This window comes from Athalia rosae, chromosome 2 (genome assembly GCF_917208135.1).
Source record: "Athalia rosae chromosome 2, iyAthRosa1.1, whole genome shotgun sequence".
Lineage (NCBI taxonomy): Eukaryota > Metazoa > Arthropoda > Insecta > Hymenoptera > Athaliidae > Athalia > Athalia rosae.
Genome location: NC_064027.1, coordinates 4023519 through 4051492, shown reverse-complemented (window position 1 = coordinate 4051492; position 27974 = coordinate 4023519). Strand labels below are relative to the sequence as shown.

General features: G+C 44.3%; 1 protein-coding gene across 2 annotated transcripts in view; it reads right to left on the bottom strand.

The window, feature by feature from the left end:
• Nucleotides 1-13350, bottom strand: part of LOC105692246 (choline O-acetyltransferase) — a 35209-nt gene extending 21859 nt beyond the window's left edge. For both annotated transcript variants that reach the window (XM_020855998.2, XM_020855999.2), the window contains exons 1-3: nucleotides 13266-13350; nucleotides 12927-13015; nucleotides 4220-4408 (exon numbers count right to left, since the gene is read on the bottom strand). In XM_020855998.2, the coding sequence (XP_020711657.2) occupies nucleotides 4220-4408; nucleotides 12927-13015; nucleotides 13266-13329 (342 nt within the window). In that variant the 5' untranslated portion in view covers nucleotides 13330-13350. The remainder of the gene's footprint in view (nucleotides 1-4219; nucleotides 4409-12926; nucleotides 13016-13265) is intronic.
• Nucleotides 13351-27974: the final 14624 nt, after the last annotated feature.

The following is a 27974-nucleotide window of genomic DNA, read 5'->3' as shown; positions in this document are numbered from 1 at the left end:
TTATTTTATTCTCTCTCTTTCTCTCGCGGCGTTGGTCGGGGGAGAGTTTTCTTATCCCGCGCCCTCCGACTTTCTGAAAATTGCTTTGACTGCCTGCTCGAATCGAAGCGGGGAGGCGTCTACACGCGTTTAGCTGTGTGTCGGTTATTCCGCCTTCGCGTACCAGCCACGCAATTCGAGACGGTCTATAACGAAACACCACTACCGGCGTTAAAAAGAGCCGCCGCTCTGACAACAAAGCGGAAAGCTCTTGAGAAAAAAAAAAAACCCCCGGCAAAATAGGATAGAATAAAGCTCTTTTCACACATCAGACAAGGGTATCGATTTAACGGAGACACTAAGCGCGTGGTTCTGGCTTTAATTCAAAAGAACATAAAAAAAAAAAAAAAATAATTTAGTCTCCCAGGATAACGGCCGGTAGATCGCCAGAAACGATTTCGCTATTCGTTATTTTTTTATCGCACGTTGGAAAGTAATGATAACATGGATCTGCGAAACGAGAAGAAGAAAGAGAGAAAACAAAAATTTAGAAATATTTTCATTCGCGGTTCGAGAATGGATAATATTCCAACCTTTCGAGAACTCGAAGCTTCGTTCCGCAACTGGATGTACAATTTTTCACCCAACTCGCGGCGTCGGATAGCGAACGAATAGATTCAATTTACCTCGACTAATTTCTAATGGTGCATCGGAGTTCTATCCAGTTACAGGAAAATAGATCATCGGATCTAAACTTGTGTCAGGTTTCGATAAAATTACCTCCCCCCCCCCGGTACACACGTAACGCACTCGAGGCAACCGGTTGTTCCGCGCGGTAAGTGGCTCGTTCATAATCCGATTTAATCAACCGCACAAACGGACGGCTCGACTTCTATGCAATCGGAGCGTACGATGCAACCTCCGTCGTACCACTGGGTTGAACCAAAAAAATTTTTTCGTTCGACGATTTTTCTATTTTCATTGAAAAAAAAAATTCACAGAGTCAGAAACTTCGAAGCGACACGGTTACCTGTCGGTTTTCCCGCGTTGCGAGGTCGTTCGTAGGGAGCGTCTTTTTGCGGGAGGAAAAGGGGCGAGAGGAGGAGGAGTTTTTGGCGGCGGGGTCGAAGGGCCCTCGGGGGAACCGTCAGGAAAGTTTGGCAACGCGTTACGGAGTTACCTACCACCCCCGTCGCCCCACAAAACGAACTTGAGTCCAAGGAGTAAATTCCCCAAGGAATATAACTCTATTGGGTTTGTGCGCCACGGGTTTCGGTATATGCTCCGAAACCCAGCCTCCCCTACCTCTCTTATACCTATTCGGAAAGGACTCCAATTCGTTATTGGATCGCCTGGCGTTCCGAAATTACGTTAGGCCTTGCTTACCGACGGTATAGCTCTAAGGGATGAGGGGGGATTCGCATAGTATGGATCATCCCTGACGGCCGACCGTTTGGACGAAAAAAATAAATGCCGTCCGTGACGCCGCGGTAGGGAGTTTCGGAAAAGGGCTGAAACTTCGGATTTTTGTCGCCAATCGAAATGAATCGATCGAAAATAAATCGGGAGCTCCGGCTTGTGGAGATTTTTTCTTCTATTTCTGTCAGTTAAACGGAGTTCGAGATATTTCAACGCTGAATTTCAACGTACGTAATCGCATTTCAGATATTACACGTGTGATGTACCGACGACAGAAACTGCAGACTTCTCATCTCGTCTTTTTTTCTCTATCCTTCTTTCCCCCGACACTTGGCCGACACCGTAGCGACGAAACTCGCGGTGTAACGCGCACGTAACGTAATTTCTCGCACGGATTTGAATAACTCAAGTTACAGTCGCACGCGTGAATTTCATTATCCGATACCGTTGGTCAAGCAAGACTCGGCCGTACCACAGTGAAAATCACACGAAGAGGGAAATTCTGTGCGAAAAAAAAAATTCACCACTTTTTTTTTTTAAATGTAGAAACCAAAGGGTGTACGGGATTGAATCGCGTCCATGTCGTTCACTTTTGTGGGATACGCCCTTACGGCACCCTCACGCCCTCGTGGTTTATGTATAATGTATCACCATGTAAAAATATCACCATTTATATGGAGATGTTTTGCTGGGGGGACGCATGATTTTGAAGAAAACAAAAACCGGAATATTTTCCATCAACGACGACCGAGTACCGTCGAAGGGATGATACGCCGGTATAGGTGTGTCGAAACCTTCATCTCCACGAAGTTTTATCGGCAATTCTCTCTTTCTTTCTCTCCACCCTCACCTCTACCCTCTCTCGAACCAGGGGGTGTCTGTTGCCGCAACTTCCACCCTTGTATATACACTCACACACACACACGTGCAAGACATTGGCACGTAAAGCGAGAATTATACAGAAGGCGATGAACTAGCGATTCTTTGATCATTGCGGACAAACTATGCGATAATTAGCGGTCGGGGACAATTACGGAAACGAGCGCTTTAAACGGAGCTGGTAAAAAGTTTTGCAGCCCGTTTTTAATCTTGATTATTTTTTCTATAAACTCGAAGGGAGTTCCCGGATAGACCTTGACTCGATATACCCGTAGGTAAGCGCCCTTTTTGCGCGAGGTTCAAATACTCGACGCTGCAGGGTGTAAGTTAATTTTGCGGTGCCCCGCGGCGCGCTGGGAAATTTCATTGCAACCTCTATTATTCATCTCTGATCTTATTCGCACTTTGTTCGAAATTCCTTTGCGTTTGAAACGCAATTAAAACTTACCATGGGAATTGAAAACAGGAAAATAAGAAGATCCGAGAGCTCTTTCTTCACCCTGCACCCGTCTGTCCCGGCCATTTTTCGTTAGGAATGACACGACGTTTCCCCCCCCCCCCCCCCGAATATACAGTTTTTATAAAAAGTGCTCGAAAAAAGAAACTCGCGTTCACGCGATTGGTTTTGGTGTAAACACGTGTCGTAACGTGCGCGGCTACAATGCCGACCGAGGTGTTGCTTCTTCCGCGGGGCTAAATCGAAATACTTTTTTGCCCCGTGCTTCTTTGACAAACAGATCTTCGACTTTATCCCGCGGTCCACAATCGGAGTGAACAGCACAAAGGAAGGGCCAATCTTCGTAAAATATATTTCGGTCTTTCCCTCTCGACGCCCACGCGAATCGCGTGCACATTTTATTTTTTCCTATTCATCAACCCGAACGACAGCTCCATTTGCGAACATTGGCCATCGCAACACCCGGAAACGATTTTTTTATTTTTTTTATTTATTTTTTTTTGCTCCCCATATGCGATTATCTTTCCTCTCGATGCTCACGGTAACCTCATCGCGTAATCATTTTCAACGAAACATGGCTGCGGAATATTTTCTCCCGTGCCTCAAACTCCATATTTCGCGAGCCAATTATTCATGCGTAGAGTCAACTTTCGCGTAGCTCAAAATCAGCCCGAGGTCACACGTCGAGAAAACGAAGAGCAAACTCGGTTGTTCGGTTAATTTTCGCTGTTTAATTTTCCATAACGAGGATCAAAGATCGGGTGGGCTGACTCTCCTCGCGGGCTATAGCTTTGTTCGGAAAATGGGAAATGCCTGGCGCACGTACTAAATCCATTTATTTATTTATTTATGTGTTCACGGAGGTTTATGGGGAGCGGCGTGCGGGGTGTAGGTACGCGTATACCTATATAGCGCTCTATGCATAGCATAGATCCCGAGGGACCGAGGGGGTTTTGGAAGTCAGCAGGAAGGCAGGAAGGCAGGAAGGCAGGAGGCAGGAGGACAAGGTGGATGAAGCTCCCGGGGATATCTCTTGGGACCGGCTGAAACGAAAATGCTGTTGTGCCACTTAGTCATAGCTCGTATTTTTGTCTTTTATTCCGTTCCATCTCAATTCTTCCTGAATATTTAATAATCTCCGTATATAGGTAACGGGAAAGCGGGAAGAGGGTTAAACAGGGCCTTGGTGTGAAAGAAAAACGAAAAAAATCAATGCTTTAATTCATGTGCAAATTTCTTTGAAAGAGCTTCTATCACTGTAGACAAAATTGCATTTTTCTGATCGAAGGATTAACATTTTTAAATTAATATCGGGTGGAACGAGATTTTTGTTCTCGCCGTGACCATTTTTTACTTTTTTCTTTTTATCGTTCCCACCCCACCCCAGTCGTTATATTTACACAGCGAATTATCGTTGACTTTGCTAAAATTGGGACATACGTATAAAAGGTACATATACGTTTGCGTACGATTTTTGTCACTCACCCAGTTTATCGTTTGTTCTCTCCGTTGCAGCAAACGTTGTTGAAGTTTAGGCCCAGGACCAGCCAGAAAATTTTTCACGAGAACTTGGGTCCTCTCCAAATAGCTTGGGGCTATTACTTCGACCTGAGCCAGATATTTTTGCATGGTCGATTCGAGGTCCGGTACCGGGAGCTTTGGTAGATCTTCTTTCTGCAAAGACGAAAAAAAAAAAAAAATCAAAATCACGATTCGCCGATCTCTGCATCAAATCAATCAAATTTGCCACGGACTGTAAGGTCGATCGAACGATCGATCAGCGAATCAGGCCACCCCCGAACATTTTCAATTTGTGCGCATTCTTTGAGCCGGGTATTTTTTTCGGATTAAGAAAACTTTGCAATGCTCTTTTTTTTACTTCAAGCGTCTCCACTTTTTGGACGAATCCCCGACCCATACGTCAATGTTCTTTGAAATGCGAATAATTGTAGATATCTGGCGCCGGTCTCACAGAAATTACTCGTTCAGGGAGCTGGAAAATTCAGACGAGACATCAAAGTTGAACGCCGGCTAATAACTTCTTAGACTAACTAAACCGGCGGCAGCGCGCAAATGCATTTGTACCGTGAAATTGATAATTTTGGCGAGGCTACACGATAATAATTATAGGATCAAAAATAATGTTGATCATTTGACGAGCGCCTTGAGATATAATTAATGTTTAGAATATATATATACAATATTCGGTCTGGGTAAAATTTCGCTGGTCTTCGGGGGATGATATCGTAGACGTATATACGCAATCGCGTTCCTGAAGGGCCTGTACGTAGTAGACGTAAACCGGGCCCTTAGCCGACTCTGTCAATTGTAAAATAAAGAATCAATTGAGAAACGAAGCGTGTCCGAGGGGGTTGTGCACGCCTGGTTGATCAGAATCCCCTCTGACAACCTAACAAGGCCAACAGGGGCGTTCCGCAAGGGCCAAGTTTACTGCGGCAAGTGTTTCGTCGATTCACACAAAAGACCGTTCCACGTTTTTCAACGTTCCATTTTTTTTTCAATTATTCGAAATGGAAACGGTTAGTAAAACTATTTATCGAATTGCGCCAAAAATCTGTTTCGCTTTCGAATGCTCCGGGGGGCCCCCGGCCGCGTATTTATTCGTTTCTCGAATCTGGTGCAGCACCGACGGGAAACCATATCTGGAACCGGGTGCGGTAGCGCTATTCAAATTCAATCGACAATTCGGATTCCTCGTCGGCTTGATCTCCGGCGTCACGGGTTGGTTCACATCATTGTAGATTTCATTCCGATTTCTCTCTTCTATACTACGCTCCGCAACATCGTTCTTGCGGAACGGTCCACCCCGTAAACATCGTTGTATATATATCCGCCTATATATCAGCGCACAGAAACCTACCGGGTGTCTCAGTTCCCAAGAGGTTTTAACCTCATTGCTATGCACCGCTTGAAACTCGCTAACGACCTCTCGCACGCCCAGTCCATACATAGCTATATTATACATAATACATCACGCTTCCGTCTCTAGATTTTTGCATGAACATATCTATACGTACAGGACATTCCGTGTTAACTCGACCGGCTTCTGACCCTCGCTATTTTTTCTTTTCCTTCGATTTCCTTCAGCCGTAAAAAAAAAACAAAAAAAACACGGCGCTCTCAGTGATTCGGAAGAGAATTCAACGTAATTTTTTTCAAAAAATACAGAATCGTTCCCTAATTTTTTGGAATTTTTTTTTTTTTTTTGGATTTGTTATCGGTGCGTCGGGCGGTGTGTAATTAACGGTACCCCCCCTCAATTACTTCGAATTCAGTAATTCGCAATGTGAATTATAGCTTCGGAATTAATTGTTATTGAATTAAGCAAACGAGAACCCTTGATGAAAGCCACCGATGCATTCGGAATATGAATTCAAACAACATCTGTACGAATAAACCGGTCACAAAATACACTGGGAAAATAAACATCCCTCTGTATACGCGCGTACCTATGTATTATACATATAAATGTGTGAGCACATAAATATATATATATATATGTATGTATGTCTATACTCAGTACATCAGTGACCCTCTATTCAAGGAGAGAACGCCTGCAGAACCAATAGACGGAGCACACAAAACCGACCGGAATAGAAAAAACATCCGAGTCGACGACGAAAACGGAAACGTGTGCGATCGATTCTCTGTTGCATGCTTCACTCTAGACTCCTGTCAATTTACACGTGTGCATGCACACATCCGACCGGCGATCGTCGTTGTTTTTGCAAAAGTACGACCCTTATGTATATTAAAGATGAAAATTGCTATGCGGACAATGAGGACCGCCTTCTTTCTTTGTTCGCGTTTTTTGTTTCTTTTTCTATCTATCTCGCGATAGGATCGCGGACTATACCGCAATAAAAGATAAGGTGAGCTCTGAAACAGCACGGCGCGTTCTTATCGATGCAAAGTAGAATGGGGGTTGTAGCAATTAAGAGATAACAAGGTTTTCCCTCGGCACCCCTCCAATTAGTAACACCCCAGTCCACCCACCCCTCGATAGCGTTACCACCGACGTTGCCAGCTTCAGCCCCAGACACTACCCCCGTCGGCCCGTCCCTCGCCACGCAGTTTTCGCCAACCTCGTGCTCATCCCCTTATAATGTTTGCATACCGCTGTGGTCTGAAGGGAGCTGCTTTGCAACGCTGAGCAAGGTGTCGGACAACAGGGAAAAACGGAATAGGAGTATATGGCATGGCATGACATGTCGACTTGATTAGCATTTTTCTGCTTTCTCTTTTTGTAGCGTCGAAGTTTTTCGAATGATCGGAGTGACCGTAGGAGAAAATCGCGTTTATTCTCCCGTCTTTTCTCGCCTGTCAAATTTTTAGTTACTGTACTTTTGAAATAGTCATTCGACTTACCTAATTTTTCTACTTTCAAACCGATCAGACTTTTGGGGGTTTTCGTTGCGATTCTAGAAAATGGCTTCGTTGTCTGCGTAGCTCGCGTCGGTTAGTTGGCGAGAATAGAAAAAAACAAACAAAGATTTCATCGCTACGGTTTGTTTTGCTTTATATTTTCTGCTTTGTTTGTATTCTAATTGGTTGTGTTGTACGTTGATTGTTTTAACTCAGACTAATGACGGTCCGTTGGAGTCCTACGATTTATCGCTTCGGGTGGAGTGAAGTTTCAGTTTCAAGATCGCGCCGTGTATCGTATATCTTATTGTCGGCGCGGAACGGAGACGGCAATCTCCCGAGAAGTCTGAACAAAGTTATTTTCTGGTAATTGCAAAAAGCGAGGAGAACTTCATTCCGCAGAGTATGTGCCAAGTTCTGCAAAGTCCAATGCAATCGCGGTCGGCAGGTAAAGTGATCAAACTACGTTTACTCTCCTGTAATACCACGGAAATTTCCTACCTACACCTTCGACCGCAACGAACCATACGGCGCAGTCTTTCCTCGAACGATCTTCATCCGAACGCAAAACGAACGCGTCGTTCAAATTTTCGCTACTCCTCAGTAATTGGCTCGAAAATTAAGATTCCAAAATGTTCAATGTTCGTCGTGGAAAGGATCGTGTTCCACGAAAATCGACGACTCTGTCGCCTCTCTAAATATTTGCGCTTTCTTTTTTTTTTTCCTCAATTTTCATCAGACTCTTTATTTTAGACCTGTACAAACTCAGTTACCTAGCGAAAAGCGAGCGAAAGTTGTGAGAAGCTTTTTAGCGCGAGGTGGGCCGTGTGAAAATTTGTTTTTTCTCGACCATTTCCATCTGCAAGTGAACAAAGAAATTTTTGTCCTTTGTAAAGACGGACACGAGCTTGCGGCAAATGTGGTGGCGATATAAAATACAAAGCTAAACAAACTGACGTTAGCAAGACACGTGGGCGCGTATAGGCGGAGAAATGAAGTCGATCGGGTGCATTAGTAACGTGCATCGGAGCGGAGCAATTATGGATGTGTTTGGGAGCCCGGTAGCGTGGTAACGCTTTGTGCAAACATCGCGAGGCCGTGTATACGAACGGGGCGAGAATCGGTCCGCTGCAGGGGCGGTGAAGGGAATAAAAAAAAAAGGAGTACGAGGAAGGGTGCGCCTCCTCTTCCTCTTCCTCCACAACCAGAACCAGCCGTACGTAATTGGAGAGCCTGAGGGGGCGCAGAACGCGACTCGCGGGTTCACAGGGTTCGCGAGGGCGCCGATCCATCTCCTGCGGGGTGGCGCGGGAACGGGGTGGGAAACGTGGGAGGGGGTGTGCACCACGCACCACCTTCTCGCGTTTCTAATGAGTCGACCCAGAACTTGACCCGGCCGTGTGCCAATTTATTCGAGTCTACGTACTCGCGAATTTTTCACGTTAACTAACTTGGCTTTGTCCGCCGTACGTCGGGATTTCTGGATTACACGGTCCGAGGGACTCGCGTTACCATTATTTCGCTGTACGACTCCCGCGCGACGCAGACGACGCCGAACGAAGTTTTTCGATAAGATTTTTTCAAAATTCATTCTTCGTTCAGGTCGCACGTTTGTGAATACGTTTCCGGTGGAAAGTTTATTTTTTTCCAATTATCGGTTGAAAACATTATCCGAGTTCGTTAACTTCGCACCCGAAGACGAGAGAAAAATGAAATATTTGAAATTGGAAGTGGACAGCGAACCGAAAATCTTACATTACTCTGGTGGTAGACTTCTCTCGTGCGTTGTATCAACAGCGGTGAACGAGATCCACCGTTCAAGGTCCTGAATCTTCCCCTTTAAAGCGGTAAACCGAACTCCTTGCCGCTTTATCTTTCGTCCAGTTTTGTTGAGAAGTAATCCAGGTCTGGAATTTTCCGTAGCGCATATTCCGTAATAATTCATTCCGCGGGATCGAATCGCGTTGGAATACTCATTTGATCGGTAAACGCTAGATTTTTCAGTCCTATGAAAATCGGAATTGAGAAGAACAGAAATAATTGAAAAAATAATGATAATCGCGACTGTACAGTATTCACGTTCTCTGGCGGTACAATTTTGCTGGTGTCGAATCATGATGGTAAAGTTTCGGTAAATTCGAGACGCGTGCCAATGAAAATTTGTAAGAAAACTGTGCGATATGTGCAATGAAATTGCAGAGTTAGATCGTTGGTAGGAAAACCTACGTAAGTATAGCTTTCGAAATAAAAGGTTAATGGATAGAAATCGGATATGGGAATATAAAGTGAATTTCTTTTGTTTTGGTGTCGGATTCCTAATGGTGTAAATCGAACCGAATGTTTCCATGGATACATCTACGTTTGTACAATTTTTTTTTCTACTCTTCATACCGCCAGCATTACAACCAAAGTTTCACCGTACCCTTCCTACCGATTTTCGATACTTGTTCCATTTCTTGTCGAATAATTTCAAACTTCTTTGACGAAATTCTATTTCAATGGAATACCTTCTTCGTTATGCTTTCGATATATTCTGTCACGAAGGACGTAGACAAGTAAAAAGCGAGGTATGACGGATTTCAATTCCCGTAGTTCGATCATCTTTGTTTCTCCTGATACAATTCCGTACATTTTCTCTACACACGTAATTACTAAGTACGTAATAACGTTATACCACCCCGAAACTAGGTCATAATAATCCAATGCTGTAGGTACGCACAATGTTCCTACCATTGAATACACCTATTGTATTTTCAGAGCCGTTGCTGCTGCTGCTGCTGCTGTTGCCATACGTATTCTTTATCGGGAGCTCGAGATCTATCCAGAAAAAGAATTTCCGACGATCAATATCGGCCCTCGCGTGACCCACAACCTAAATCCATCCTGCCAACGGTCTACTTTATAATCTCGGTTACTTCATAACTCGCGATGCGCTCGTTCGATTCGTGGTTGAAAAAAAAAAAAAAAAAAATGTTTCGCGATGATAATTTCAGAGAGGTCAGAATTATTCTCCAAGTTTCAACCCCCTCGAGATTCTCTCTCTTGAGAAGAGCGAAGTTTCGTGCGAAACTTTAAGGTACCTGAAGATGAGGATCGGAATTATCCGATCCGATTGAAAATGGGATGTGCGCGGAAAGTAACGATCCAGTCGTTAAAAATCCGAAGAAATGTTTCGTTTCACCTTAAAAAATTCACGAAATCCTGTCCAGTCCTTATCCGCTGTCCCGACCTTCGGATCTTATCTCCGTCATCGTTCCTTTCCGGTCGAATTCGCGTACAGACACGATCATTGAACTTGATGTGTAAATCTCGTGCCTTGGGTGATTCGCGTTGAAATTTCGGTATAATTACACGCGTGTATAATGCTTTGGCAATTCTATAATCCAAAGCTCCGTATAATATATAAGCTCTCGTCACCCTTGCGTAAGTGTTGCCAAGGGACGAGCTGTATAAACGGGGAACATCAAAGCATCCGCTTTTGCGAATGCCAGTATAGCGGTATACATCGGTAACTAAAATCATTTGAACTCTGGTCCATTACGTGATTAACCTGTACTGCACTTCCCGCAAACGGATGTATATATAGAGGCTGTCTATAAAACAAAAGGAAATTGAAAGAGGAAAAAAACGGCCGGCAATTTTAAAAGGCGAACAATAGCCATCGATACGTCGACATGTTCCGTCAAACTGATTAGCATTGAATTTTTCAGACCCTTCGTCGAAATTGTTTCAGTTTTCGTTGGAACAAGAAAAAGATTTTCCTCTCGCTATCTGCGATTTTTCAGAATTGAGCGTTAATTTTTTATGTATTACTCATCCCATAATTACATGCGAGCGCTAACGAATTGGACTGGTAACGTAAGTAGATAAAAAAATTAGTTGGGAATCCAGGAGGGAAAAACACGTCAGTTATCGCTGAGAATCATCGAGTTTGGGTGTTACCCCGCTGTGTTATGACGGCAAATCATGTTCCGTAATGATCAAACGTGGCAGATGGCACGTGACTCATACCACCGGCGAGTTCCGAGGCCTGCACTTCCTAAATAAATTAGCCGCTATCAGAGTTCGAGTTTAGATATCGCCTTATTTATGGTCGAATCATGACAATGCCACAGACGAACGGGTTTTCATACGCATAAAACGCATCGCCGTACTACTCCCATTCGACGACCACCAACTCGAGTCAGATTAGGTTGGATTAGATCAAGTTTACCCTTACTCCCGCGGTGGGGTCGAGCAGAAGAGGGATGCCCCCGAGGCGTTCGGTTAGAACAAGTGAACGCGTAGTTCGTCAAACCGTGTTTAATGCCTACGCAACGTGAGCCTGACTCTGAGCAAAATATCCCGCACAAAGGAAAGGATATCGGTTGTGATGGGTGAATATTTTTTTTTAAGAAAATATCGATTTTTCGGGACCCACTCGAAGTAATTCGATTTCCACTTTTTCCTCTTTTCTTCCTTCCTTCTACATATTTCGTCTGCTTTCGGATCCGGATGACCTGTGTTCGTTTTTATTTCACGTATTCATTCTCGTTACTTTCGGACCGACTTCGCGACGCATGAGAGGGTGGGAGATCGTAGGTGGGGGTTTCTCCCCTCCGCCAGGTCCCCCGGGGCAAGACTGGCCCTGATGTCTATGCAAATGCGCAGCCTACTCAGAGAGGGGTTGTTGCCGATGCTCGGATATTCCGAAATGTCAGGTTCGAAATAGTTTTGCTCTAGGGTGGGATATATGTGGAAAGGACGTACGAGTGTAATCTGTTGTACATGCCTTCCTTGTTTTATCCCATCCTAGTGGGTTCATATATCTCCACCACCTCTTATCTCTTGCCCTCGTGATTCTCCGAATTTGTTTTTTTTTTTCTTCCCTTTTTATTTCCTCGCGTGAAATTGCCCTTTTTTCAGGGGCTCTTAATCCGACGACTCATTTTTGCGAATGCTCCGAGAACGAACGATTCACCAAAATTCTCGCTTCGCGTATAAATTATTCACGTTCTCCGTCCTCCTTGTATCTTGTTTTTTTTTTTTTTTTTTTTTCTTTCCCTCTCCTCCCATTTTCGAATATACGGAAAAGAACCCCTCCGAGTGAAACTCGAGCGACGCAAAGTGCGCGATGGAAACTCGAGTTAGTTTGCCTTAGCTCCGAAGTCGGCTTTGCCGACGCACAACTTTGAAGCTCCGAAAGATCCCGGGGTTTCTACCGAGTTTTAGCAGCCGAGCCCTCTGACCCCCGACCCCTCCGACCTCCCTGATCTCGGAGGCCCCCCCCCCCCCGGTGAGAGCCATCCTATATGCACACATGACTCGAATAACATCGGGGTGCGAATTTCAGACGGTTATAATGAAATTTCTGACAAAGTATAAGAGCGAACGTACGTACAGCCGGTATTATAGATATGAGCAAAGTAACCGAAGACGATAGCCGGAGTACCGTAACACCCGGGGGAGGTTTTACCGAGTTATATACACGCGCGTTCACCTTCCGTTTGTTTTAGATCTCCCGTCTCCTTGGAGACATCACGTCTCAAGGTCGAACTTTCGAAGAAACTTTCGTTATCCGTTTGATCAATTATTCTTGACGTTGAGGGATAATTGATTAGGGTATGATCCGCGGGCTATTATGCAAAGTTTTTGAAAAAAGGTTTTGGAAAAATAAATAAAGCTGAGCGCTTGTGATCAACAAGGGTTTAAAAAACACTTTTCTTTCCTAACAACGAACGAGACTAATATGATTTTTTAAGTTTTTGACAATTAAAAAAAATCGTAGAGTCTCGTTTTCCCGTTCTATTTGTAAAAAATGACTCACCGCCGGGCATGGTGATGCGGTTCTCGAGAAACTGCCCAGAGAAACCAGAAGTCGACGTGGGGCCCCCAGAACTGAATCTCGCCATCCCTCTGCAACAAATTTACATACAGTTTGAGAAATGGGAAAATTGACAATTGTCATATGAAGTCTCACCGATTATCTCATAGTTAAATCTGGTTGTGGATCGTATCGACTTATAGTTTAATGTGCGTAGATATCGCGATGCATTTCGCGATCTTAGATCGCCAAATTTGCAAAACACCTGCGGTATATAACAAGGCTCTTGTATTGAAATATAATCTGCAGTTATAATTACATTCGATTCAAATATATACCTACTCCGAGTTTCGACAAAGACGTTCCCTCCGATTCGAGGATACCGAAGAATCGATTTCAGCGTCATTTTTGAACGCTATACAAATCCAGCTCTTACCTAAAACACATGTATAGGATCTTGAGTTACATCGTACACGGCGATTTACCACCGACTTCTAAACTGGGACGAAGCTGATTCGGCTTCTCGTATGAAAATAATACTATCGTCAACTTCGCTAGAGTTCGTTCTCGTAGCTGCAGTGGATACGGAAAACCTTTCGTGTCATGGCGTCAAACAAACGATGAAAAAATACATACAATATTCGTATTCGCAAAATCATAGACTATGCCAAAAGTACACCTACACACGGAGAGAAAACTATGCCTGACGAACATCTATGTACGTACGTGCAACGATATTACATTTTGGGGGTATAAGTTGTGACGAGATAAGTCCTCGAAGATCCGTTTGCCCTAGTCCGAGGATTACCTAAGATTTTCCGTTGTTTCTAACTGAAATCATGACTTACTGCGATGGACTTTTATTAAACGTCACATTGACAGATCGTTCCCCAGTTCGCGATATCTCGTTGCGATCGTTTGTACGGGGTGTCACGTATTCAAAGTAAACGACGCAATGGGCCGAGAAAATGGAAACGGAACCGCGTGAAAATAAATAATTTTCCCAACAAATATACATCGCCCGATTCATACAGATACCTGTAACAAAATATCTTTGACCGTTACAGTTTGGATAAGCGCAGGACGCACCCCTCCGTAACGTTATTGCTTCACGGACGCGTATTACGGGTGCTGAATATCCTATTAATATATCTCAATTACGAAAGTTAATGTTCTATGCGTGGGTAATTAACCCCCCGGAAGCTACGAAACATTTGCAACGCTTTTAACTTTTGAGGATATAACGAAGGGACGGGGAGGGGGGGAGTAATTAACTTTCGCGGTAATCGTGGAAGCGTGACTTATGCGCGAGAGATCTGACCGCTGGACCACGTCGCGGTTCATCCCTTTTCATCGTGCTGCCAAACTTCCGGTTTATTCAACTACGGAGGTAGTAAAGAGAATGAAAAAACGAGGGCATAGAGACGTGGCGCGGATATATTCGTTGCACCGTTCGCTCATTGTACGGTACCCGCGGTACATCGAAACGCGCGAAGTCGAAGGGGTTGACCGAAACGATCATCGGCTATGCAGAAGCGAAAATATTACGTCACTGTCACGCACCGCGTGACAGCTGAGACTCCGTGTAAAATATTACGTTACGTTACACGCGCAGGTGTAACGATACACATATATGTACACGTGATTCACATCGACGGCACGTGACAATCGTCGCCAACCTGGGTGGCGATATATTTTCTAACGAATATTATTCAAGACGAGACTCGCGAGTGGAATAGCTCCTTCGATCTGTTCCATTTCGCTACCGTTCGAGTCTTACGAGTCTTCTGCTGTATTTTTGTTTTTTTTTTGTTACTCTCTTTCTGGAAATTTTATTTGTTTCTCTCTCGGGTTTACTCATTCGCCATTCGCGCGTCGAGGTTGGGTAAGTGTTTCGGAATTTCGTGCTGATTGAGAGCCGCACGTGCGCTGAGAAAAGTTCAAGTTACAAGTGAAAGTCGCGCACGAGCAATTTCTTCGCTGATTGTGGATAACGTAACAATCAAGGATACGGCTGCAGGTGCCTCGATGTCACTCGTATGTGCCATGTGTTGCCCTGTGTACTTACTTACGTATGTACGTACGTCGTAAAATAACTTCATCACGCGCGATTATCTCGCTATTTAATGAACCGACTAACATAAATAATGAATTTACTCCACGTACACGTATACACGTAATATACTTGTAGCGTGGAAGGACTGAATTCCCACTGCTGAAATCTCCCCTCGCACGTGGTCGTCTGCACCGCGCTTTATTACGCCCACGGATATACCTATGTATAATATGATTTACAGTACACGTGGTAGAAAAAAAAAAAAACGATAATCATCGTTCGCCGAAAGCGAAATTTTGCCGAAACATAGATCGGTTGATCAATAATTAAATGAAACAAAATCGTTTGGGAGAATTTTAAAGAAAAAATTTTTATATTTGTTTGTATGGATAAATTTTGTTGTATACAGCACGTAAAATTGTACCTGTACTCGTAATTACATGAACAAGCCGAAGTTCATGCCCTGTGAAAATAAAAAAGAAGAAAGAGAAAAAAAACTGAGGTCACCCTTGCTCAGATTATTTTTTCGCTTGATTAATATGGAGAATCTGGCTAATTAAAAAGGGTAGGTATCTACATTCTACGTACAGTCGCGATAAGTAATTGCAGAATAAGTGTCCAGGGCGAGGGGAAATTTTACGGTCACCATCGCATTACCTAGAAATCATATATTCGCTTTTTTGTTATACATTTCTACTCAAATGACGATTGTCGTCGTCTGTAACAAAAGGTGTAATTCTGTCGTCCGAGTTTCAGTTTTTTGCGAACACGTACTACATAGCCACGTGCACATATCTGTACAGCTGGGGGGGTATATGGCACGCAGGGATCGTTGGCAATCTGGAACACAATCGGAAAAGATCGCGCTAGCGAGATTGAGACGGGCGAGAAGCAGAAGCGAAATGTAGGAGATAGATGAGAAGAAAAGAAATAGAAGTGAATTTGGGCGGTGCAGGGGTCTGGGGACAGACACTGATGGATGGAAGTTAATTCTTAGCCATAATGTCCTACACGGAAACCCTGGTAAGAGAGCGGTAAGGGAGAACCCCTGCGTTCGCGCAACCAATATCGTCCGGCATTGTTTGGTGTAGTGACCAAATTACTTAAATTGACAGGAAAATTTATCACAGCGAAATATATACGGTGCGGAAATTAGATGACAGTTTCCTCCCGCGATCGTGGGGCGAAAGAAAACGATTAAGAAACTATGAATGAAAAGGACATGTTTCATTTTTCATTTGCTTGCGTTTACCCCGAAAATTTGCGCTTCTTCGTTTCGAATGCAGTTTTTTCGGTCTCTACTTGATTGTATGTTGAAAACGGATAAACGAATTTTCGCGTTTCAGTCGATCCGTGATATTTGATTGAAAATTGACCCGATTCAATTCTGGAATCGATCGATCCGATGCGGTAATATACCTGACCATTCATGAGGGGGTGGGGGAATAGATTGACACCTCGTTTAACGAGCTGGAAAAAACAATTCGTCCGCGGCTGGCCAATCGGGGCCAACGATTGTTCTTTACTATGCACATTTCGTCTGTTTTTCATTTTGACGATCGTATATGAAGGCTTAGCGATGGAAATTGCGCCAGCTAAAATCCGCGTCGTCTATAAATCCGACTGGGATTCCTGTTGGTGCGTCAAATTAAACCGAAATAAATCATAAATATTAAACGAGGCTTTCAGCCTCTGGATTACGGGGGCTGTGGGGGCGTTGAAATGGGGGATGCTGGTTGCCGGCGGGTCGGCGGAAATTATAAAGCCCTCTTCCTTCCTGGACCCTCGCAGCGGGGCATTTGAATGACAATGCCTGCTGCACAATCGTCAGAGCGCCGCAGGGTCTCGGCCTCCATCCTCCGCGAGGCGGAGGCGTCATACGTGAGTAAAAGGAACCGTTGTTCAGACAAGGTTTCTTTACCTAATCTGATATCTTCAAAGATACATAGAGCGCTCGGCACGTTGCTACATTTTTTGAGTGTTTCTAAAATTTTTTTTGTGAACGAGGTTGAACAAACGCTATATGAATGTCGAACAGGCCACTATTTTCAATATTTCTGTCCCGGTGAAACCGACAAAAATTGCTGTAATTAACCATCGAGACGTACTCAATTTTTTACATTTCAGAGCGATTAATTGGCGATAACTCGATCAATTTTATAGATTGACCGATTTGACTTATAGATTCAGATTCCTGAGATCGAAATACATAAGAATAGCATAGGAAACCCGAAAAAATATTGATTTTTGACCCCAAAATTGAAAAGGCTCCAAGGGGTGCCTGTTTCGATTTTTGGGTCAAAAATTAAGTATTCAAAAAATCGTTCGTATGGCACTTTTCTCACGTATTTTGACCTCAGGAATTCAAATCTAGAAGAAAAATTGATCTATCTCTAAAATTGGCCGAGTTATCGTCAATTTTCAGCTTTTTGGGGTCAAAAATAAAAATTTGATTTTCCAGTCTATTTTATTGTATTTTGATCTCAGGAATCTAAATCTGGAAGAAAAATTGATCTATCTATAATATTGATCGAGTTATTCCCATTTTTTCCCATTTTTTAGCATAAAAATGAAGATATCTCGAAGGGAAAAAATCGTAGCTTGATTTGGACAACGGATTCGTGTTCCTGGGGTCAAAATACGTAAGAAAAGTGCCATACGATCGATTTTAAAAAATAAAAATTTTCGGCCAAAATTTGAAAAAATCGTAAGGGGTACCCCTTGGAAAAATCTCAAATTTTGGCCAAAAATTTTTATTTTTTAAAATTGATCATATGGCACTTTTCTTATGTATTTTGACCTCAGGAACACGAATCCGTTGTCCAAATTGAGCTACGAATTTTTCCCTTCAAGATATCTCCATTTTTATGCTAAAAAAAGCGAAAAATTGACGATAACTCGGTCAATTTCATAGATAGACCAATTTGGCTTTCAGATTCGAAATCCTGAGATCGAAATACATAAGAATAGCATATAAAATAAAATACGATTTTTTGACCCAAAATCGCCAAAATTCCAAGGATTTTGTCGATTTTGGGGCCAAAAATGAAGTATTTAAAAAATCGATCGTATGACCCTTTTTCAACGTATTTTGATCCCAGGAACACGAATCCGTCGATCAAATTAAGCTACTAATGTTTCCCATCGAGATATCTCAGTTTTCCCGCTGCGAAGAGCGAAAAAATGAAACAGTTATGAAAAGTTTTGCGTGCAGAGGCAAATAATTAGAATGTGGTTAAAGTAAATGATAAGGAAATATATTTAGCGAGCGAAGAGTTCAGAGTATGTGGAGAGATCACGAGTCACGGCTGCTCTAGAATTTTGTTCACTTCGTTGCATGACGTTAAATATGTATGCGGGAGATGACGCAAAGCTGTCGTGAATACGTAGCACGTTCTTCCCTCTAGTTTTAAGCGCGGCGCGTGCGGTACAAAAATGGATAGAAATATGTATTGGTATGTGGATACACATGTATACTATACATCAGCTACCGATATGTGACACGCGTATCAATACGATTTCTATCGACATTACCTCAAATCTACCGTGTGACCCCTACGACCCCCGGAACAACGGTCACCTTTTCTCGCAGCTTTTGAGAATGCTGAAGTCATCCGTTACAGGTGCCGTACTTTCACTTGTTCCGAATCATCGCTGCTGCCTTCACCTTCGAATCGCGATCGGTCTTACCACATTTGAGTAGAACGAAAGAAAAAAATTTAATCCGTGAGCAGAGATGACGAAACAATTCGGTAAATCGAAAAATTGTTGAAATTGTGAAAAAGGGAAAAGGACGAAGCTTTTTTGCCCCACCGAAACGTTCGTTAATCGGCGATAATTTATCGCGTTGAATAATATATGGGCGGAAATTGAAGAAATATTGACACGGCGAAGTCCTCGTTTACGATTGCATTGTCCTTCATCTGTTTGCCGACGATCTTACGGGAGCCGCGGGGTACACAAGGCGAATTCCTTGTCTTCTGGTATAGCAACGGAGAGTTAATCCCCTTAGCGCAACTGCCAGCAAACGAGATTAGCTTTATTTTCAATAGAGCTTACAGAGAAAACCAGTTACCGACAATGAGACGGGCGGGTACTCGGCTTCGTCGAAGGTTCCAATTTTATTTCCATCGATTCATTAAATATGAGGCATTGTCTCCGTTAAACGTTGCGATGAATATAAAAATCCAGCTTCAATGTTCAAAGCACGTCCTCGTAAAACCCCCCGAGTTTTCCATATACCAAACGCGATTTATGAGTCCACCGGGTATAAAATTTTTTCTAAGACACGTCGCTTTCCAAGCACGATTTTTGTAGTATTTTTACCATACAAATTCTGCAACGCTTCCAAAGATTCGCTCCAGAAATCATTTATCCACGCTGTAAGTGTATCAGCGTACGTATACCGAACCCATACCGAGACTATTATAACGGACAGATTATTAGACGAGTTCTATTCCACTTCGCCGTACTGTAATCTGTAGAGAAGAGGTGAGCTGTTTACCCAAGTGTTTACGCAAGCTATAGATGCGAGCCGCTAGACTGACGCGATCGCGGCTCATTTGGTACAACGTATTATATCCTCTGCATTTATAGATATTTGTAATCCTATTTATCCGAGAACTGGGATGCAAAACACAAAGATATGTTGCAAAGCTGCTGCTGCTGCTGCTGCACGAGTAATCAAGTTCTCCGCTAGAAATATACAAAGTTGGGAAACGCAGGCTCCGCTAACTATTATATATTATTTTGTTTCGCACGCCGGTCTACATAGGGCATTCCGCGCCAAATCACTCGTACCCAAACGATTCAATTCTACCTACCTGAGGTAGCAACGCAAATTCTCGTTCTCCTCGTTTCGTCCCTTCTCATTTTTTGGAAACCACTATTCTTCTCAATTTCCAAAAAATAGCAGCTCAACGCTAAAAAATTGATAAAAGATCAGGTCTTAATTTGGCACGAAATGTTCCATACAAAAATCCATAGCGCACGCTCCATCGCTCGATTCGGATGATACTATACATTTGAAGAGGACGTTCTAAGGACGTTATGAGGACGTGGTAAAAAGTATAGCGATCCAATTATCTGGAAAATATTTCTTACCGCTATTGCATCGCATGTTACACGGAATAGCGATCGAGTGATCCCGTGAAATAGATTACAAGCAACCGTACCGCAGCACGTTACAAATTACGTTCCATTGTCAATTATAAATTATTAGATCGTTGTCAAGGTACGAGAGAAGAACCCACAAATCTTGGTTAGCGCGAGAGTGAAGGCTCGTCTCTCGAAATCGTGACCTTTTATTCCGGGGTAACTATAATACGGTATGACGTACACCTATACATACCCAGGGTGAACAAGGTGATGTTCTCCGGACGAGTACGACACCTTTTTATTTATTTTTTTTTTTTCACATATATTCGTTTTTACAGTTTCAGGGACTCTCGGCGTATAAATCTGACGGAAGAAACGGTTACTGAAATAATCCAATTTATATCTTATCACGCCTACGAGCAATCTAAAGTGGAAAGGGGTTTTTTTTTGCACGTGGAAATGCCTGGGGAGTTCGCGTTTTATTAGGCATAAAAAGGAACAAAAGAGAGAAGAGAAGCGAAAAAGAGAGAGAAAAGGAGGAAGATGAAAAAAAATAAAAAAAACGACAGACGTGATCGCATCCAGACAAAAAAATACGCTACTTCCCCTCCGCGTCCCCCGCCGCTCTCTCTTTTTTTCCTCGCGAGACCAATCCCCTTCTTTTTCTTTCCTCCCTCGTTCCCTCGTTTTTTCCTCCGTATATACAGTGTTACATTTATATAGGTGCAGGTACGGGAGGGCTCGACTATATACCAGCAGGCCGCAGCCACGGCCACAATCCCATTCTTCTAGTTCACCCCTCCGAAGTTGCCCGTAGCTTAGATGGTTGGGGTGGCCAGTGTAACGACGCGTTGTCAGTTAATCAAGCCATTCCGGTTTCTGGTCGTGATCGAATTGCCACGTAGAAAGTTCAGCTTCTATTTTTATTCCAATTTTCCTATACGGTCCCTCGCTACGACAACGAGTAAACGAGTCGAACATTTTCCATTCGTCCGTCATCGTTCGGCTCATAAAATCGTCCGGAATGATTCGTTGGAAATCGGAAAACAGCGATCCGTATGACGTGAAAAATTTTGCCGTACACCGGCCGGTGTGCGGCGATTTTTTATCCGCGTCATCGTCCGTCGGAGATGGAGACACGGGAATCGCGATGATTTCGTCGCCTCCTAAATGTGGGTCGTTAACTCTTTAGGGACTCGGTGATCTCGAAAGGGTCTCTCGGAGCCGGCTCGTAAATGGTATTATTAAGACTTTGCACACGGACCGCAGATTAAACGATAAATCATCCGGTTATCACCGAAGTTTTATTCCCCGGATATCGAAACGCTGGTATACCCTGTTTACCTTTTGACATCTTTAACGTTTAATTTTCACCGTTCGAGGTCCTCCGACCCGCAGTTTCCGGCGATGTTCATATTTTCCCTCATTATATTTCCATCCGGACGTGAAAAGTTGAGGATAAGGTAGAAACGACCCGGACCTCGTCGTTTCGTTTCACGATCGGTCGAAACTTCTGTTTTCGGGAGAACATTTTTCGCAATTCAAAGAAAGAAATCGACGGAAAGAAAACTACGGGGCGTATGAATGATAATAATACCCCTCGCGATGCAGAGGGGTGGGTGGGGGGGGGGGGGAGGGGGGATGAAAGTAACGGGGAAAATGTCCCGGCCCGTTGCAATTCCCACGGTAACAATTTTCTTAGCGTTTCTCGCTTACGGTAAAAGTTGGCGAAACTTATCCCCGCCTAACGTCAGACCCTAAACGGAGTTAAAATATATTGTCCCGGTTTCTGCAGCATATGGGGGACGTGCTAATGCGGTTTTATGTGCACACGGATACCCATAACGCAACATGGTACCCGCCATAGAAGCGGTAATAACGCACAGTGCGAGGGGTTCCCCGTACGGGGTACTACCGCGTCGCGGTGTCATCTCGCTACTTTATTCATAAGATGGGATAACTTTATAGCGCACGCGGCCTTAGGCGAACAGCTATCCGCACGCCATAGCCTCGCGATGGGAGATGAAGATGATGGAGGATTCTCCACGGTACACGGACGACGCGCTAAGTACGTATTACAGTACATACTGTATAAGACGTGGGAAGAGGTGCAATTTCCCATTCGTTTTAACCGTTTCTAATAAAGTAACATTTTACGGGGTACTTTTTCGTATAACGGAGACTGCGTAGACGCGCGGATGAGAGTAGGATGTGAAAAAAATTTGTGATTTTTTAGCTCGTTCACATTTTGGCGGAGACAAGAATAAAAGTGGTCGTCCCGCGATCGCCGGATGTTCATCACCTTACAAATGTATCCTCGTGCTCGCGAATCGCTTTACCAACGTGCCCCGGCTGACATTGTACGGTGACAAGTGGAGGAAGGGGCGCAGCGGATAAACGCGTATACGTTGTACATCCGTTATCTTTTTATTTTTATTCCATTTCACCGTCTGCGGTAGAGAATGCCGTTTTGCTTGGACCATCAATCTGTATTACGGTTGTCAGCTACGTATTAGCGAAGGAAAATATTGCTGGTTTGCCAACGGAATAAAAATGAAGGTGCGCCCGCTGTCCCTTCTAACGCGCCCTTTTTCACACCACGAAGAAAAAAAAAAAATATTCACCTCACACGTATTTATATGACGTACCATCAAAGCGTGTATCTCAACGTTTTTTTTTTCCACCATGACAAGTCAGATGAAAAAACTATTCGTTAGACCGAGTTTTATTTTTTTTATTCTGTTTCAAACAATATCCGATGTAGAGAAACTACCAATCACATTTTCAGAAGTTCCCGAAACGAAAGGATCGCGATTCATCCGAATCCATACAGTCGGATGGGCTTTTCTGCCGATTTCGAGCGCGGTCACAGTCCACGTCTAATGGTTTTTGGCTCCTCACGTATATAGTCGGGGGCCCGGGATTCCGTTAAGTGGTTACCGCCGTTACTGACCAGACGATCCGTTGAACTTAGGCCCGGACGAACGGTAGAGGAAATTTGTAACAAACTCGCTTCCTTTTCGTGTTCCCAAGTGTTTCCCGTCGACTCGTCGGGGTCATCCCATGGGAAGGGCGTCACAATGCTCGTCGTCCCACTTTACAAACGGCCCTTTGTCTGAAAGAACCGCTGAATTCACCCGCCTTGAATATCCTTCAACCCCCTTTAGCCCCTGGGCGCGGTGGCGTTCTTTTCTCGAGGATACCGTGCGTAGGGGGGATCGTACTCGGAATTGCATGAGCTTTTTTTATGGAATATAATACGCCTCCACGGCGGATCCCGGAGGAAGTTTTCGAAGCTTTTACTTTTTCAGTCGACATATCGATGCGGATTCGTCAGGTGCACGTTGGAAAACCGACCGAATATCGTCGTCGGTAATCGATAGAACTACTTCACCCGGATCAGCCGATTACCGATATCCCTGTTCTTGATCTGATCCGATGGGTTATTTTTTATTCCTGAAAATATTCCACGCCGGTATCAAGGTCGTCGAATTTATTCTTCGTAAAATTAGCTCCCGGCATCGCCCGGGTGGTGTATTTTTAGGAAGTAGCAACAGGACCACGAGAAATCGACTACTCATCGCTTTCATCTTCCGTTCGTGTTCCGCGGTCCCACGGCGGTGTGTAATAAATTTTTTTTTCATCCCTTTTCCTCCGTTTCTTTCTTCGCTTTCCCCCCCTGGTGGGGTCCCGTTTTATCTCTCCCTCTTTAGTTTCTGCCTGGTTTTAGTTCGTGTTATTCGGAACCCTCCCACGGAGGTCTTTACGTGGTCCGCGGTTCTTGTTGCCCCATTAAGACGAGGTGGCTAATGCGAACGCCCGCGCCACTGTGTACGAGATAAAGCACGACGGTGACTGTAGCTCGAGGGTTTCTCGTACCCGAGGCTCCCGGCGATCCTGTAGGAACGGGGGATCTCTCTCCACTCCGTATTTCTATGGTCTGGCGTTGCACGGTCAAGTGAACCACCCCTCCGTCTTTGGAGATCCTTGTTCTTTTTTTTTTTTTTTTTTTTTTCATTTACTTCCTTCCTCTCGTTTTTCCTCTGTTTCATTTTCACCCTATCTCTTCTATACCGCTCTCGCTGTCTCCGTCGATGAAGTGTCATCGGAATACGATACCATGCTCAAAACTACCGGTGCTCTATTGGAATATTTTCTAAACGATGACACTTCTCGCAATTCATTTTTCTTCCCAGGTAAAAATGATGATTTCACGTTCATCGACTACCGATGACAATAAACGAGAAACGAATATTTTTTTGCGCTCGGAAATAAGATAGAAAAAGTTGAGCGCGATCGGGCGAGCCTTGGTTATTTCAGGTTGGGGGGGGGCGGGGGCGTTATGGTGGAACAAGCCGACAATGTCCTGCATCTATCGCACGATTTATCAAATTCAAGCTTATCGCGGCACGGAGGGCAGGCGAAGAGGAACGTGACAAATTGGCAGCAAGGGTGGGACATCAGTAGCTGTTGAGACCGCTACATCTGTTCTCTCCTCGGGCGTGGGTTCCGCGAGCACATACGGGGTGGGGCATTTAAAAGTTGTGCGGACGGATAACTCGGGAACCGGTGCAGACGAGGGAAACTTTTCTCTTTCGATAACGATCGATGGAACGACGCTCGCATTTGGGAAACCTTCTTGCGGAGTGCGCCGTCGTCGCCAACGGATAGAAATTTAATTCTTCCCATTTCCACGAGAAAATCTTCACCGCCACCCTGTACGTCGCGTACACGTACGCGGTGTTACCTGCGAAATGTTGTATGAGAAAATTAACGAATACTTTGAAATCTTTGTTGGGAACATACACACCGAATCTCCTCCAATAACACACCAGCCGTGGTCAGGAGGAGTACGGCTGATCGACTAGCGGTATGGCACGTGTGTTGAGCACGGGTTTTAAAATACCCTCCGTAGTATCGGGGCGAATCAAAAGCGAGGGTAGGAGTTAAATTCGTAGCGTTGATTAAATTTTCTCGCCTTGACCCTCGGCCGACCACCAACGCTGTTCGGGCGGCTTGGATGTGTGTGCGTACGTTATGCGAAAATTAGATGACCTTGGCGGAGTTTTTGCCATGAGGTATGGAAAGTATAGAAACGACACTGCTGAGGGTATTTCATGAAAGATGGAATATGACGCGAAGCTTGTTTTTGCCGGCAACTCGCTCGATCGAGGAAGGGCATACGCTTACGTACGTTAACGTAAGGGACGTAGGGTACGCGGAAGTTCCTTCGCGCCAGATATCCATTACGAGAATTGGAAGAGATCTCGTACGGTCCGCGGGCCGTTGAAGCAAATACTCGCGTGTTTTATACGCCGTGAACGAGCTGTGTTACACTATACCTATACACACACACGTGTAACGCACCGCCTTCTTATATTCTCCATGAATGAAGCCCCGCAAGGGCTCGCTTATTTCGTCGAAAATCCACAATTATCCGGAAACCCATCAGCGACCATTCATATCTTATTCACGCCCCCTGTTACATTTTCAACCCCTCTTGGCCCCTTCGACCCCCTCCCCCCCCCCCCTCCCCCCCCCCCCCCGCTTCCTTAGCACCCCTATTTCGGAACAGACGCCGTCCCCTTCGGTCTCCACTGACAAATCGAGATATAATAGACCGGAGTAGCTATATCTGTAGCTATACCCCGAGCCCTGTATAGCCCAAGGAACCGAATGATAAGCTCCTGACGAAAATTCTGCTTGACACGGGTGTTATTTTTATCATTTATCGTACGAGCAATATTTTAACCGCAAGGTGAATATATTGTTTTGACGAGAGCCATTGCTAGTTATTTCATTGATGAAAAATCTGTACATTTATGCGAAAAAATAGAAAGAGATTCGGTCGAAGTATAGGAATGAAAAAATAGTTGCGTCGAGTTATTTACTCGGTGTGGGCGACCTCGATTGTTTCCGATCTCATTACGGAGGATTTTCGATTTCATTGGGGATATTGTCCTCGATCTCTTTCTCTGGAATATAATCGCTGCGGGCTAACGATACAATGCCAATCTTGTCGGTTATTTCATGGGTCCACAGGTAATTACAAAGAGCAACATTGCGGAGGGAGGTGGGGGAATATCTGAACCCGGAGGCTAAGCGCGTGAATAAATAAATACTCCGGGGGGGGGGGGGGGGTGCGTCGCCATGCCAACGATCCCCAGTCTCCGTAACCTGACTGACAACCCTGAAACCACGACCCCAAATCCAGCGTCGGTCACGGTGCGTGTCTCGGCGACCCGCAAGATCCTTTTTTTTTTGTTCTCTACATCGAAGTCAAACCCGGTACGTCTGGATGTGACGATAAATGGAATCCCGTCAAAACACAAAAATTACCTATACTCAAGCCGAATCGCGAAGTTCCTCTCTCCTTGGTTTCCACCGCGGTAAATCGGCGGCCGGAATTCGATTTTCGGTAATTAATTGCGCGGTCCGTTTATGGCGATTAACGTTCCGCCCGTTAAAATAAATCGGCGTATTTGAGCGGGCTACGTTGGCGCAGCTTCGTATGCACGTGTCAGCGAAGCCATACACGTGCCATCTCTTATTGAAATCTCGCCGTGGCCATAGGCTTTATTACCTGGTTTCTATTCCAGGTAATCTTCGCTTTGATACCTCTATACGTTTAATTACATTTCACGCCCGAGCAACGCAGATTTCAAAGACCTGCACCGACCACCCTCTCGCCGCGGTACGGAGTCGCTCGTTTTACTGCTGAGTTACTTCCTTTTCTCGCAAGCGAAATATTTTACCTTTTGATTTTCAATCTGAAAAGATGAAGTTGAAAATGATGCTTTTCTTTTGTTTGAAAACGTTTTCATCGCTTCGCTAATAATAATGATATCACGTTCTCCACTTCCGTCGGAGATTTTGCATGTTCTAGGCGAGTCAAAGGGCAGAATTATGCCCCATGACTCGTCGTATACCAACGCGAACGGAGCGCGGGGTTTATTGGCCAAGAAATCCGATCCATCGGTTTTCCTCGTTCCTCGCCTTACTCGTGTTCCGGTAATTGGACCTTGTAGATGTTTTGCGCTCTGGTATTCCCGACAACGCCACTAAGGGACTTCCCCCTCCCGATGGCACCGCGTCTATGTGTCCATTAATCGCGCTTGGTCAGCACTAGATATCCCCCGAATCTTCACCCAGGGGGGTTGATCGCGCACAGGCTAATCCCGTTTCGCGTGAACCGCAACCGCCCAGCCAAAGTTGAGGTAGGTTGCCTACGAAGCTTTACCAATCTGATTTCAAGCCTCGTTTACCGACGTATCTATCCTAGTAATCCCTTTGGAGGTTTATTTTCGGAGAAAAAAAAAAAAACGAAGTCTTGCGCTTTCCCATGCCTTCTCACACGGGGTTCATTTCCGTATTGTCATCACCTTTTTTTTTTTTTTTCTTATTCGTGCCTTTGGTGTAAAAAATTTCTTGTTTTTCATTTTTATACGTCATCGTATCAGCCGAATAAAGAATTTAAATGAAAAATTTTTCGTTACAAAAATCTGTTTCTGTAAAATATAAATTATACGAGTTTTAGAAAAAATCTGTGACCTCACTGATGGTTTTCGGGCGCAGTATCCTGTGTAATACATTAGAAAATTTTCGAAGGCTTATAAAGTTCCTCAACTTATTAAGCTCGGGCTCGTTCGGTTATCCTTGTTATCCGATGCTCTTAATGTAATCCGAACACGCAGGTCGAAAGGAAGCACCTGATCGAAATTTCGAATTCATTTTAAAATGTATTACACCCTACCGATAGAAAATCACCCGAGTCTCCAACGATGAATCGAAGAGAAGAAAATAACGACGGAATATCCAAAAACAAATCCTCTCACTCTCTGTCATGGGGCGTACGTGCAATAACGATTATTTATCACAAGCATCATACATGTAATTCC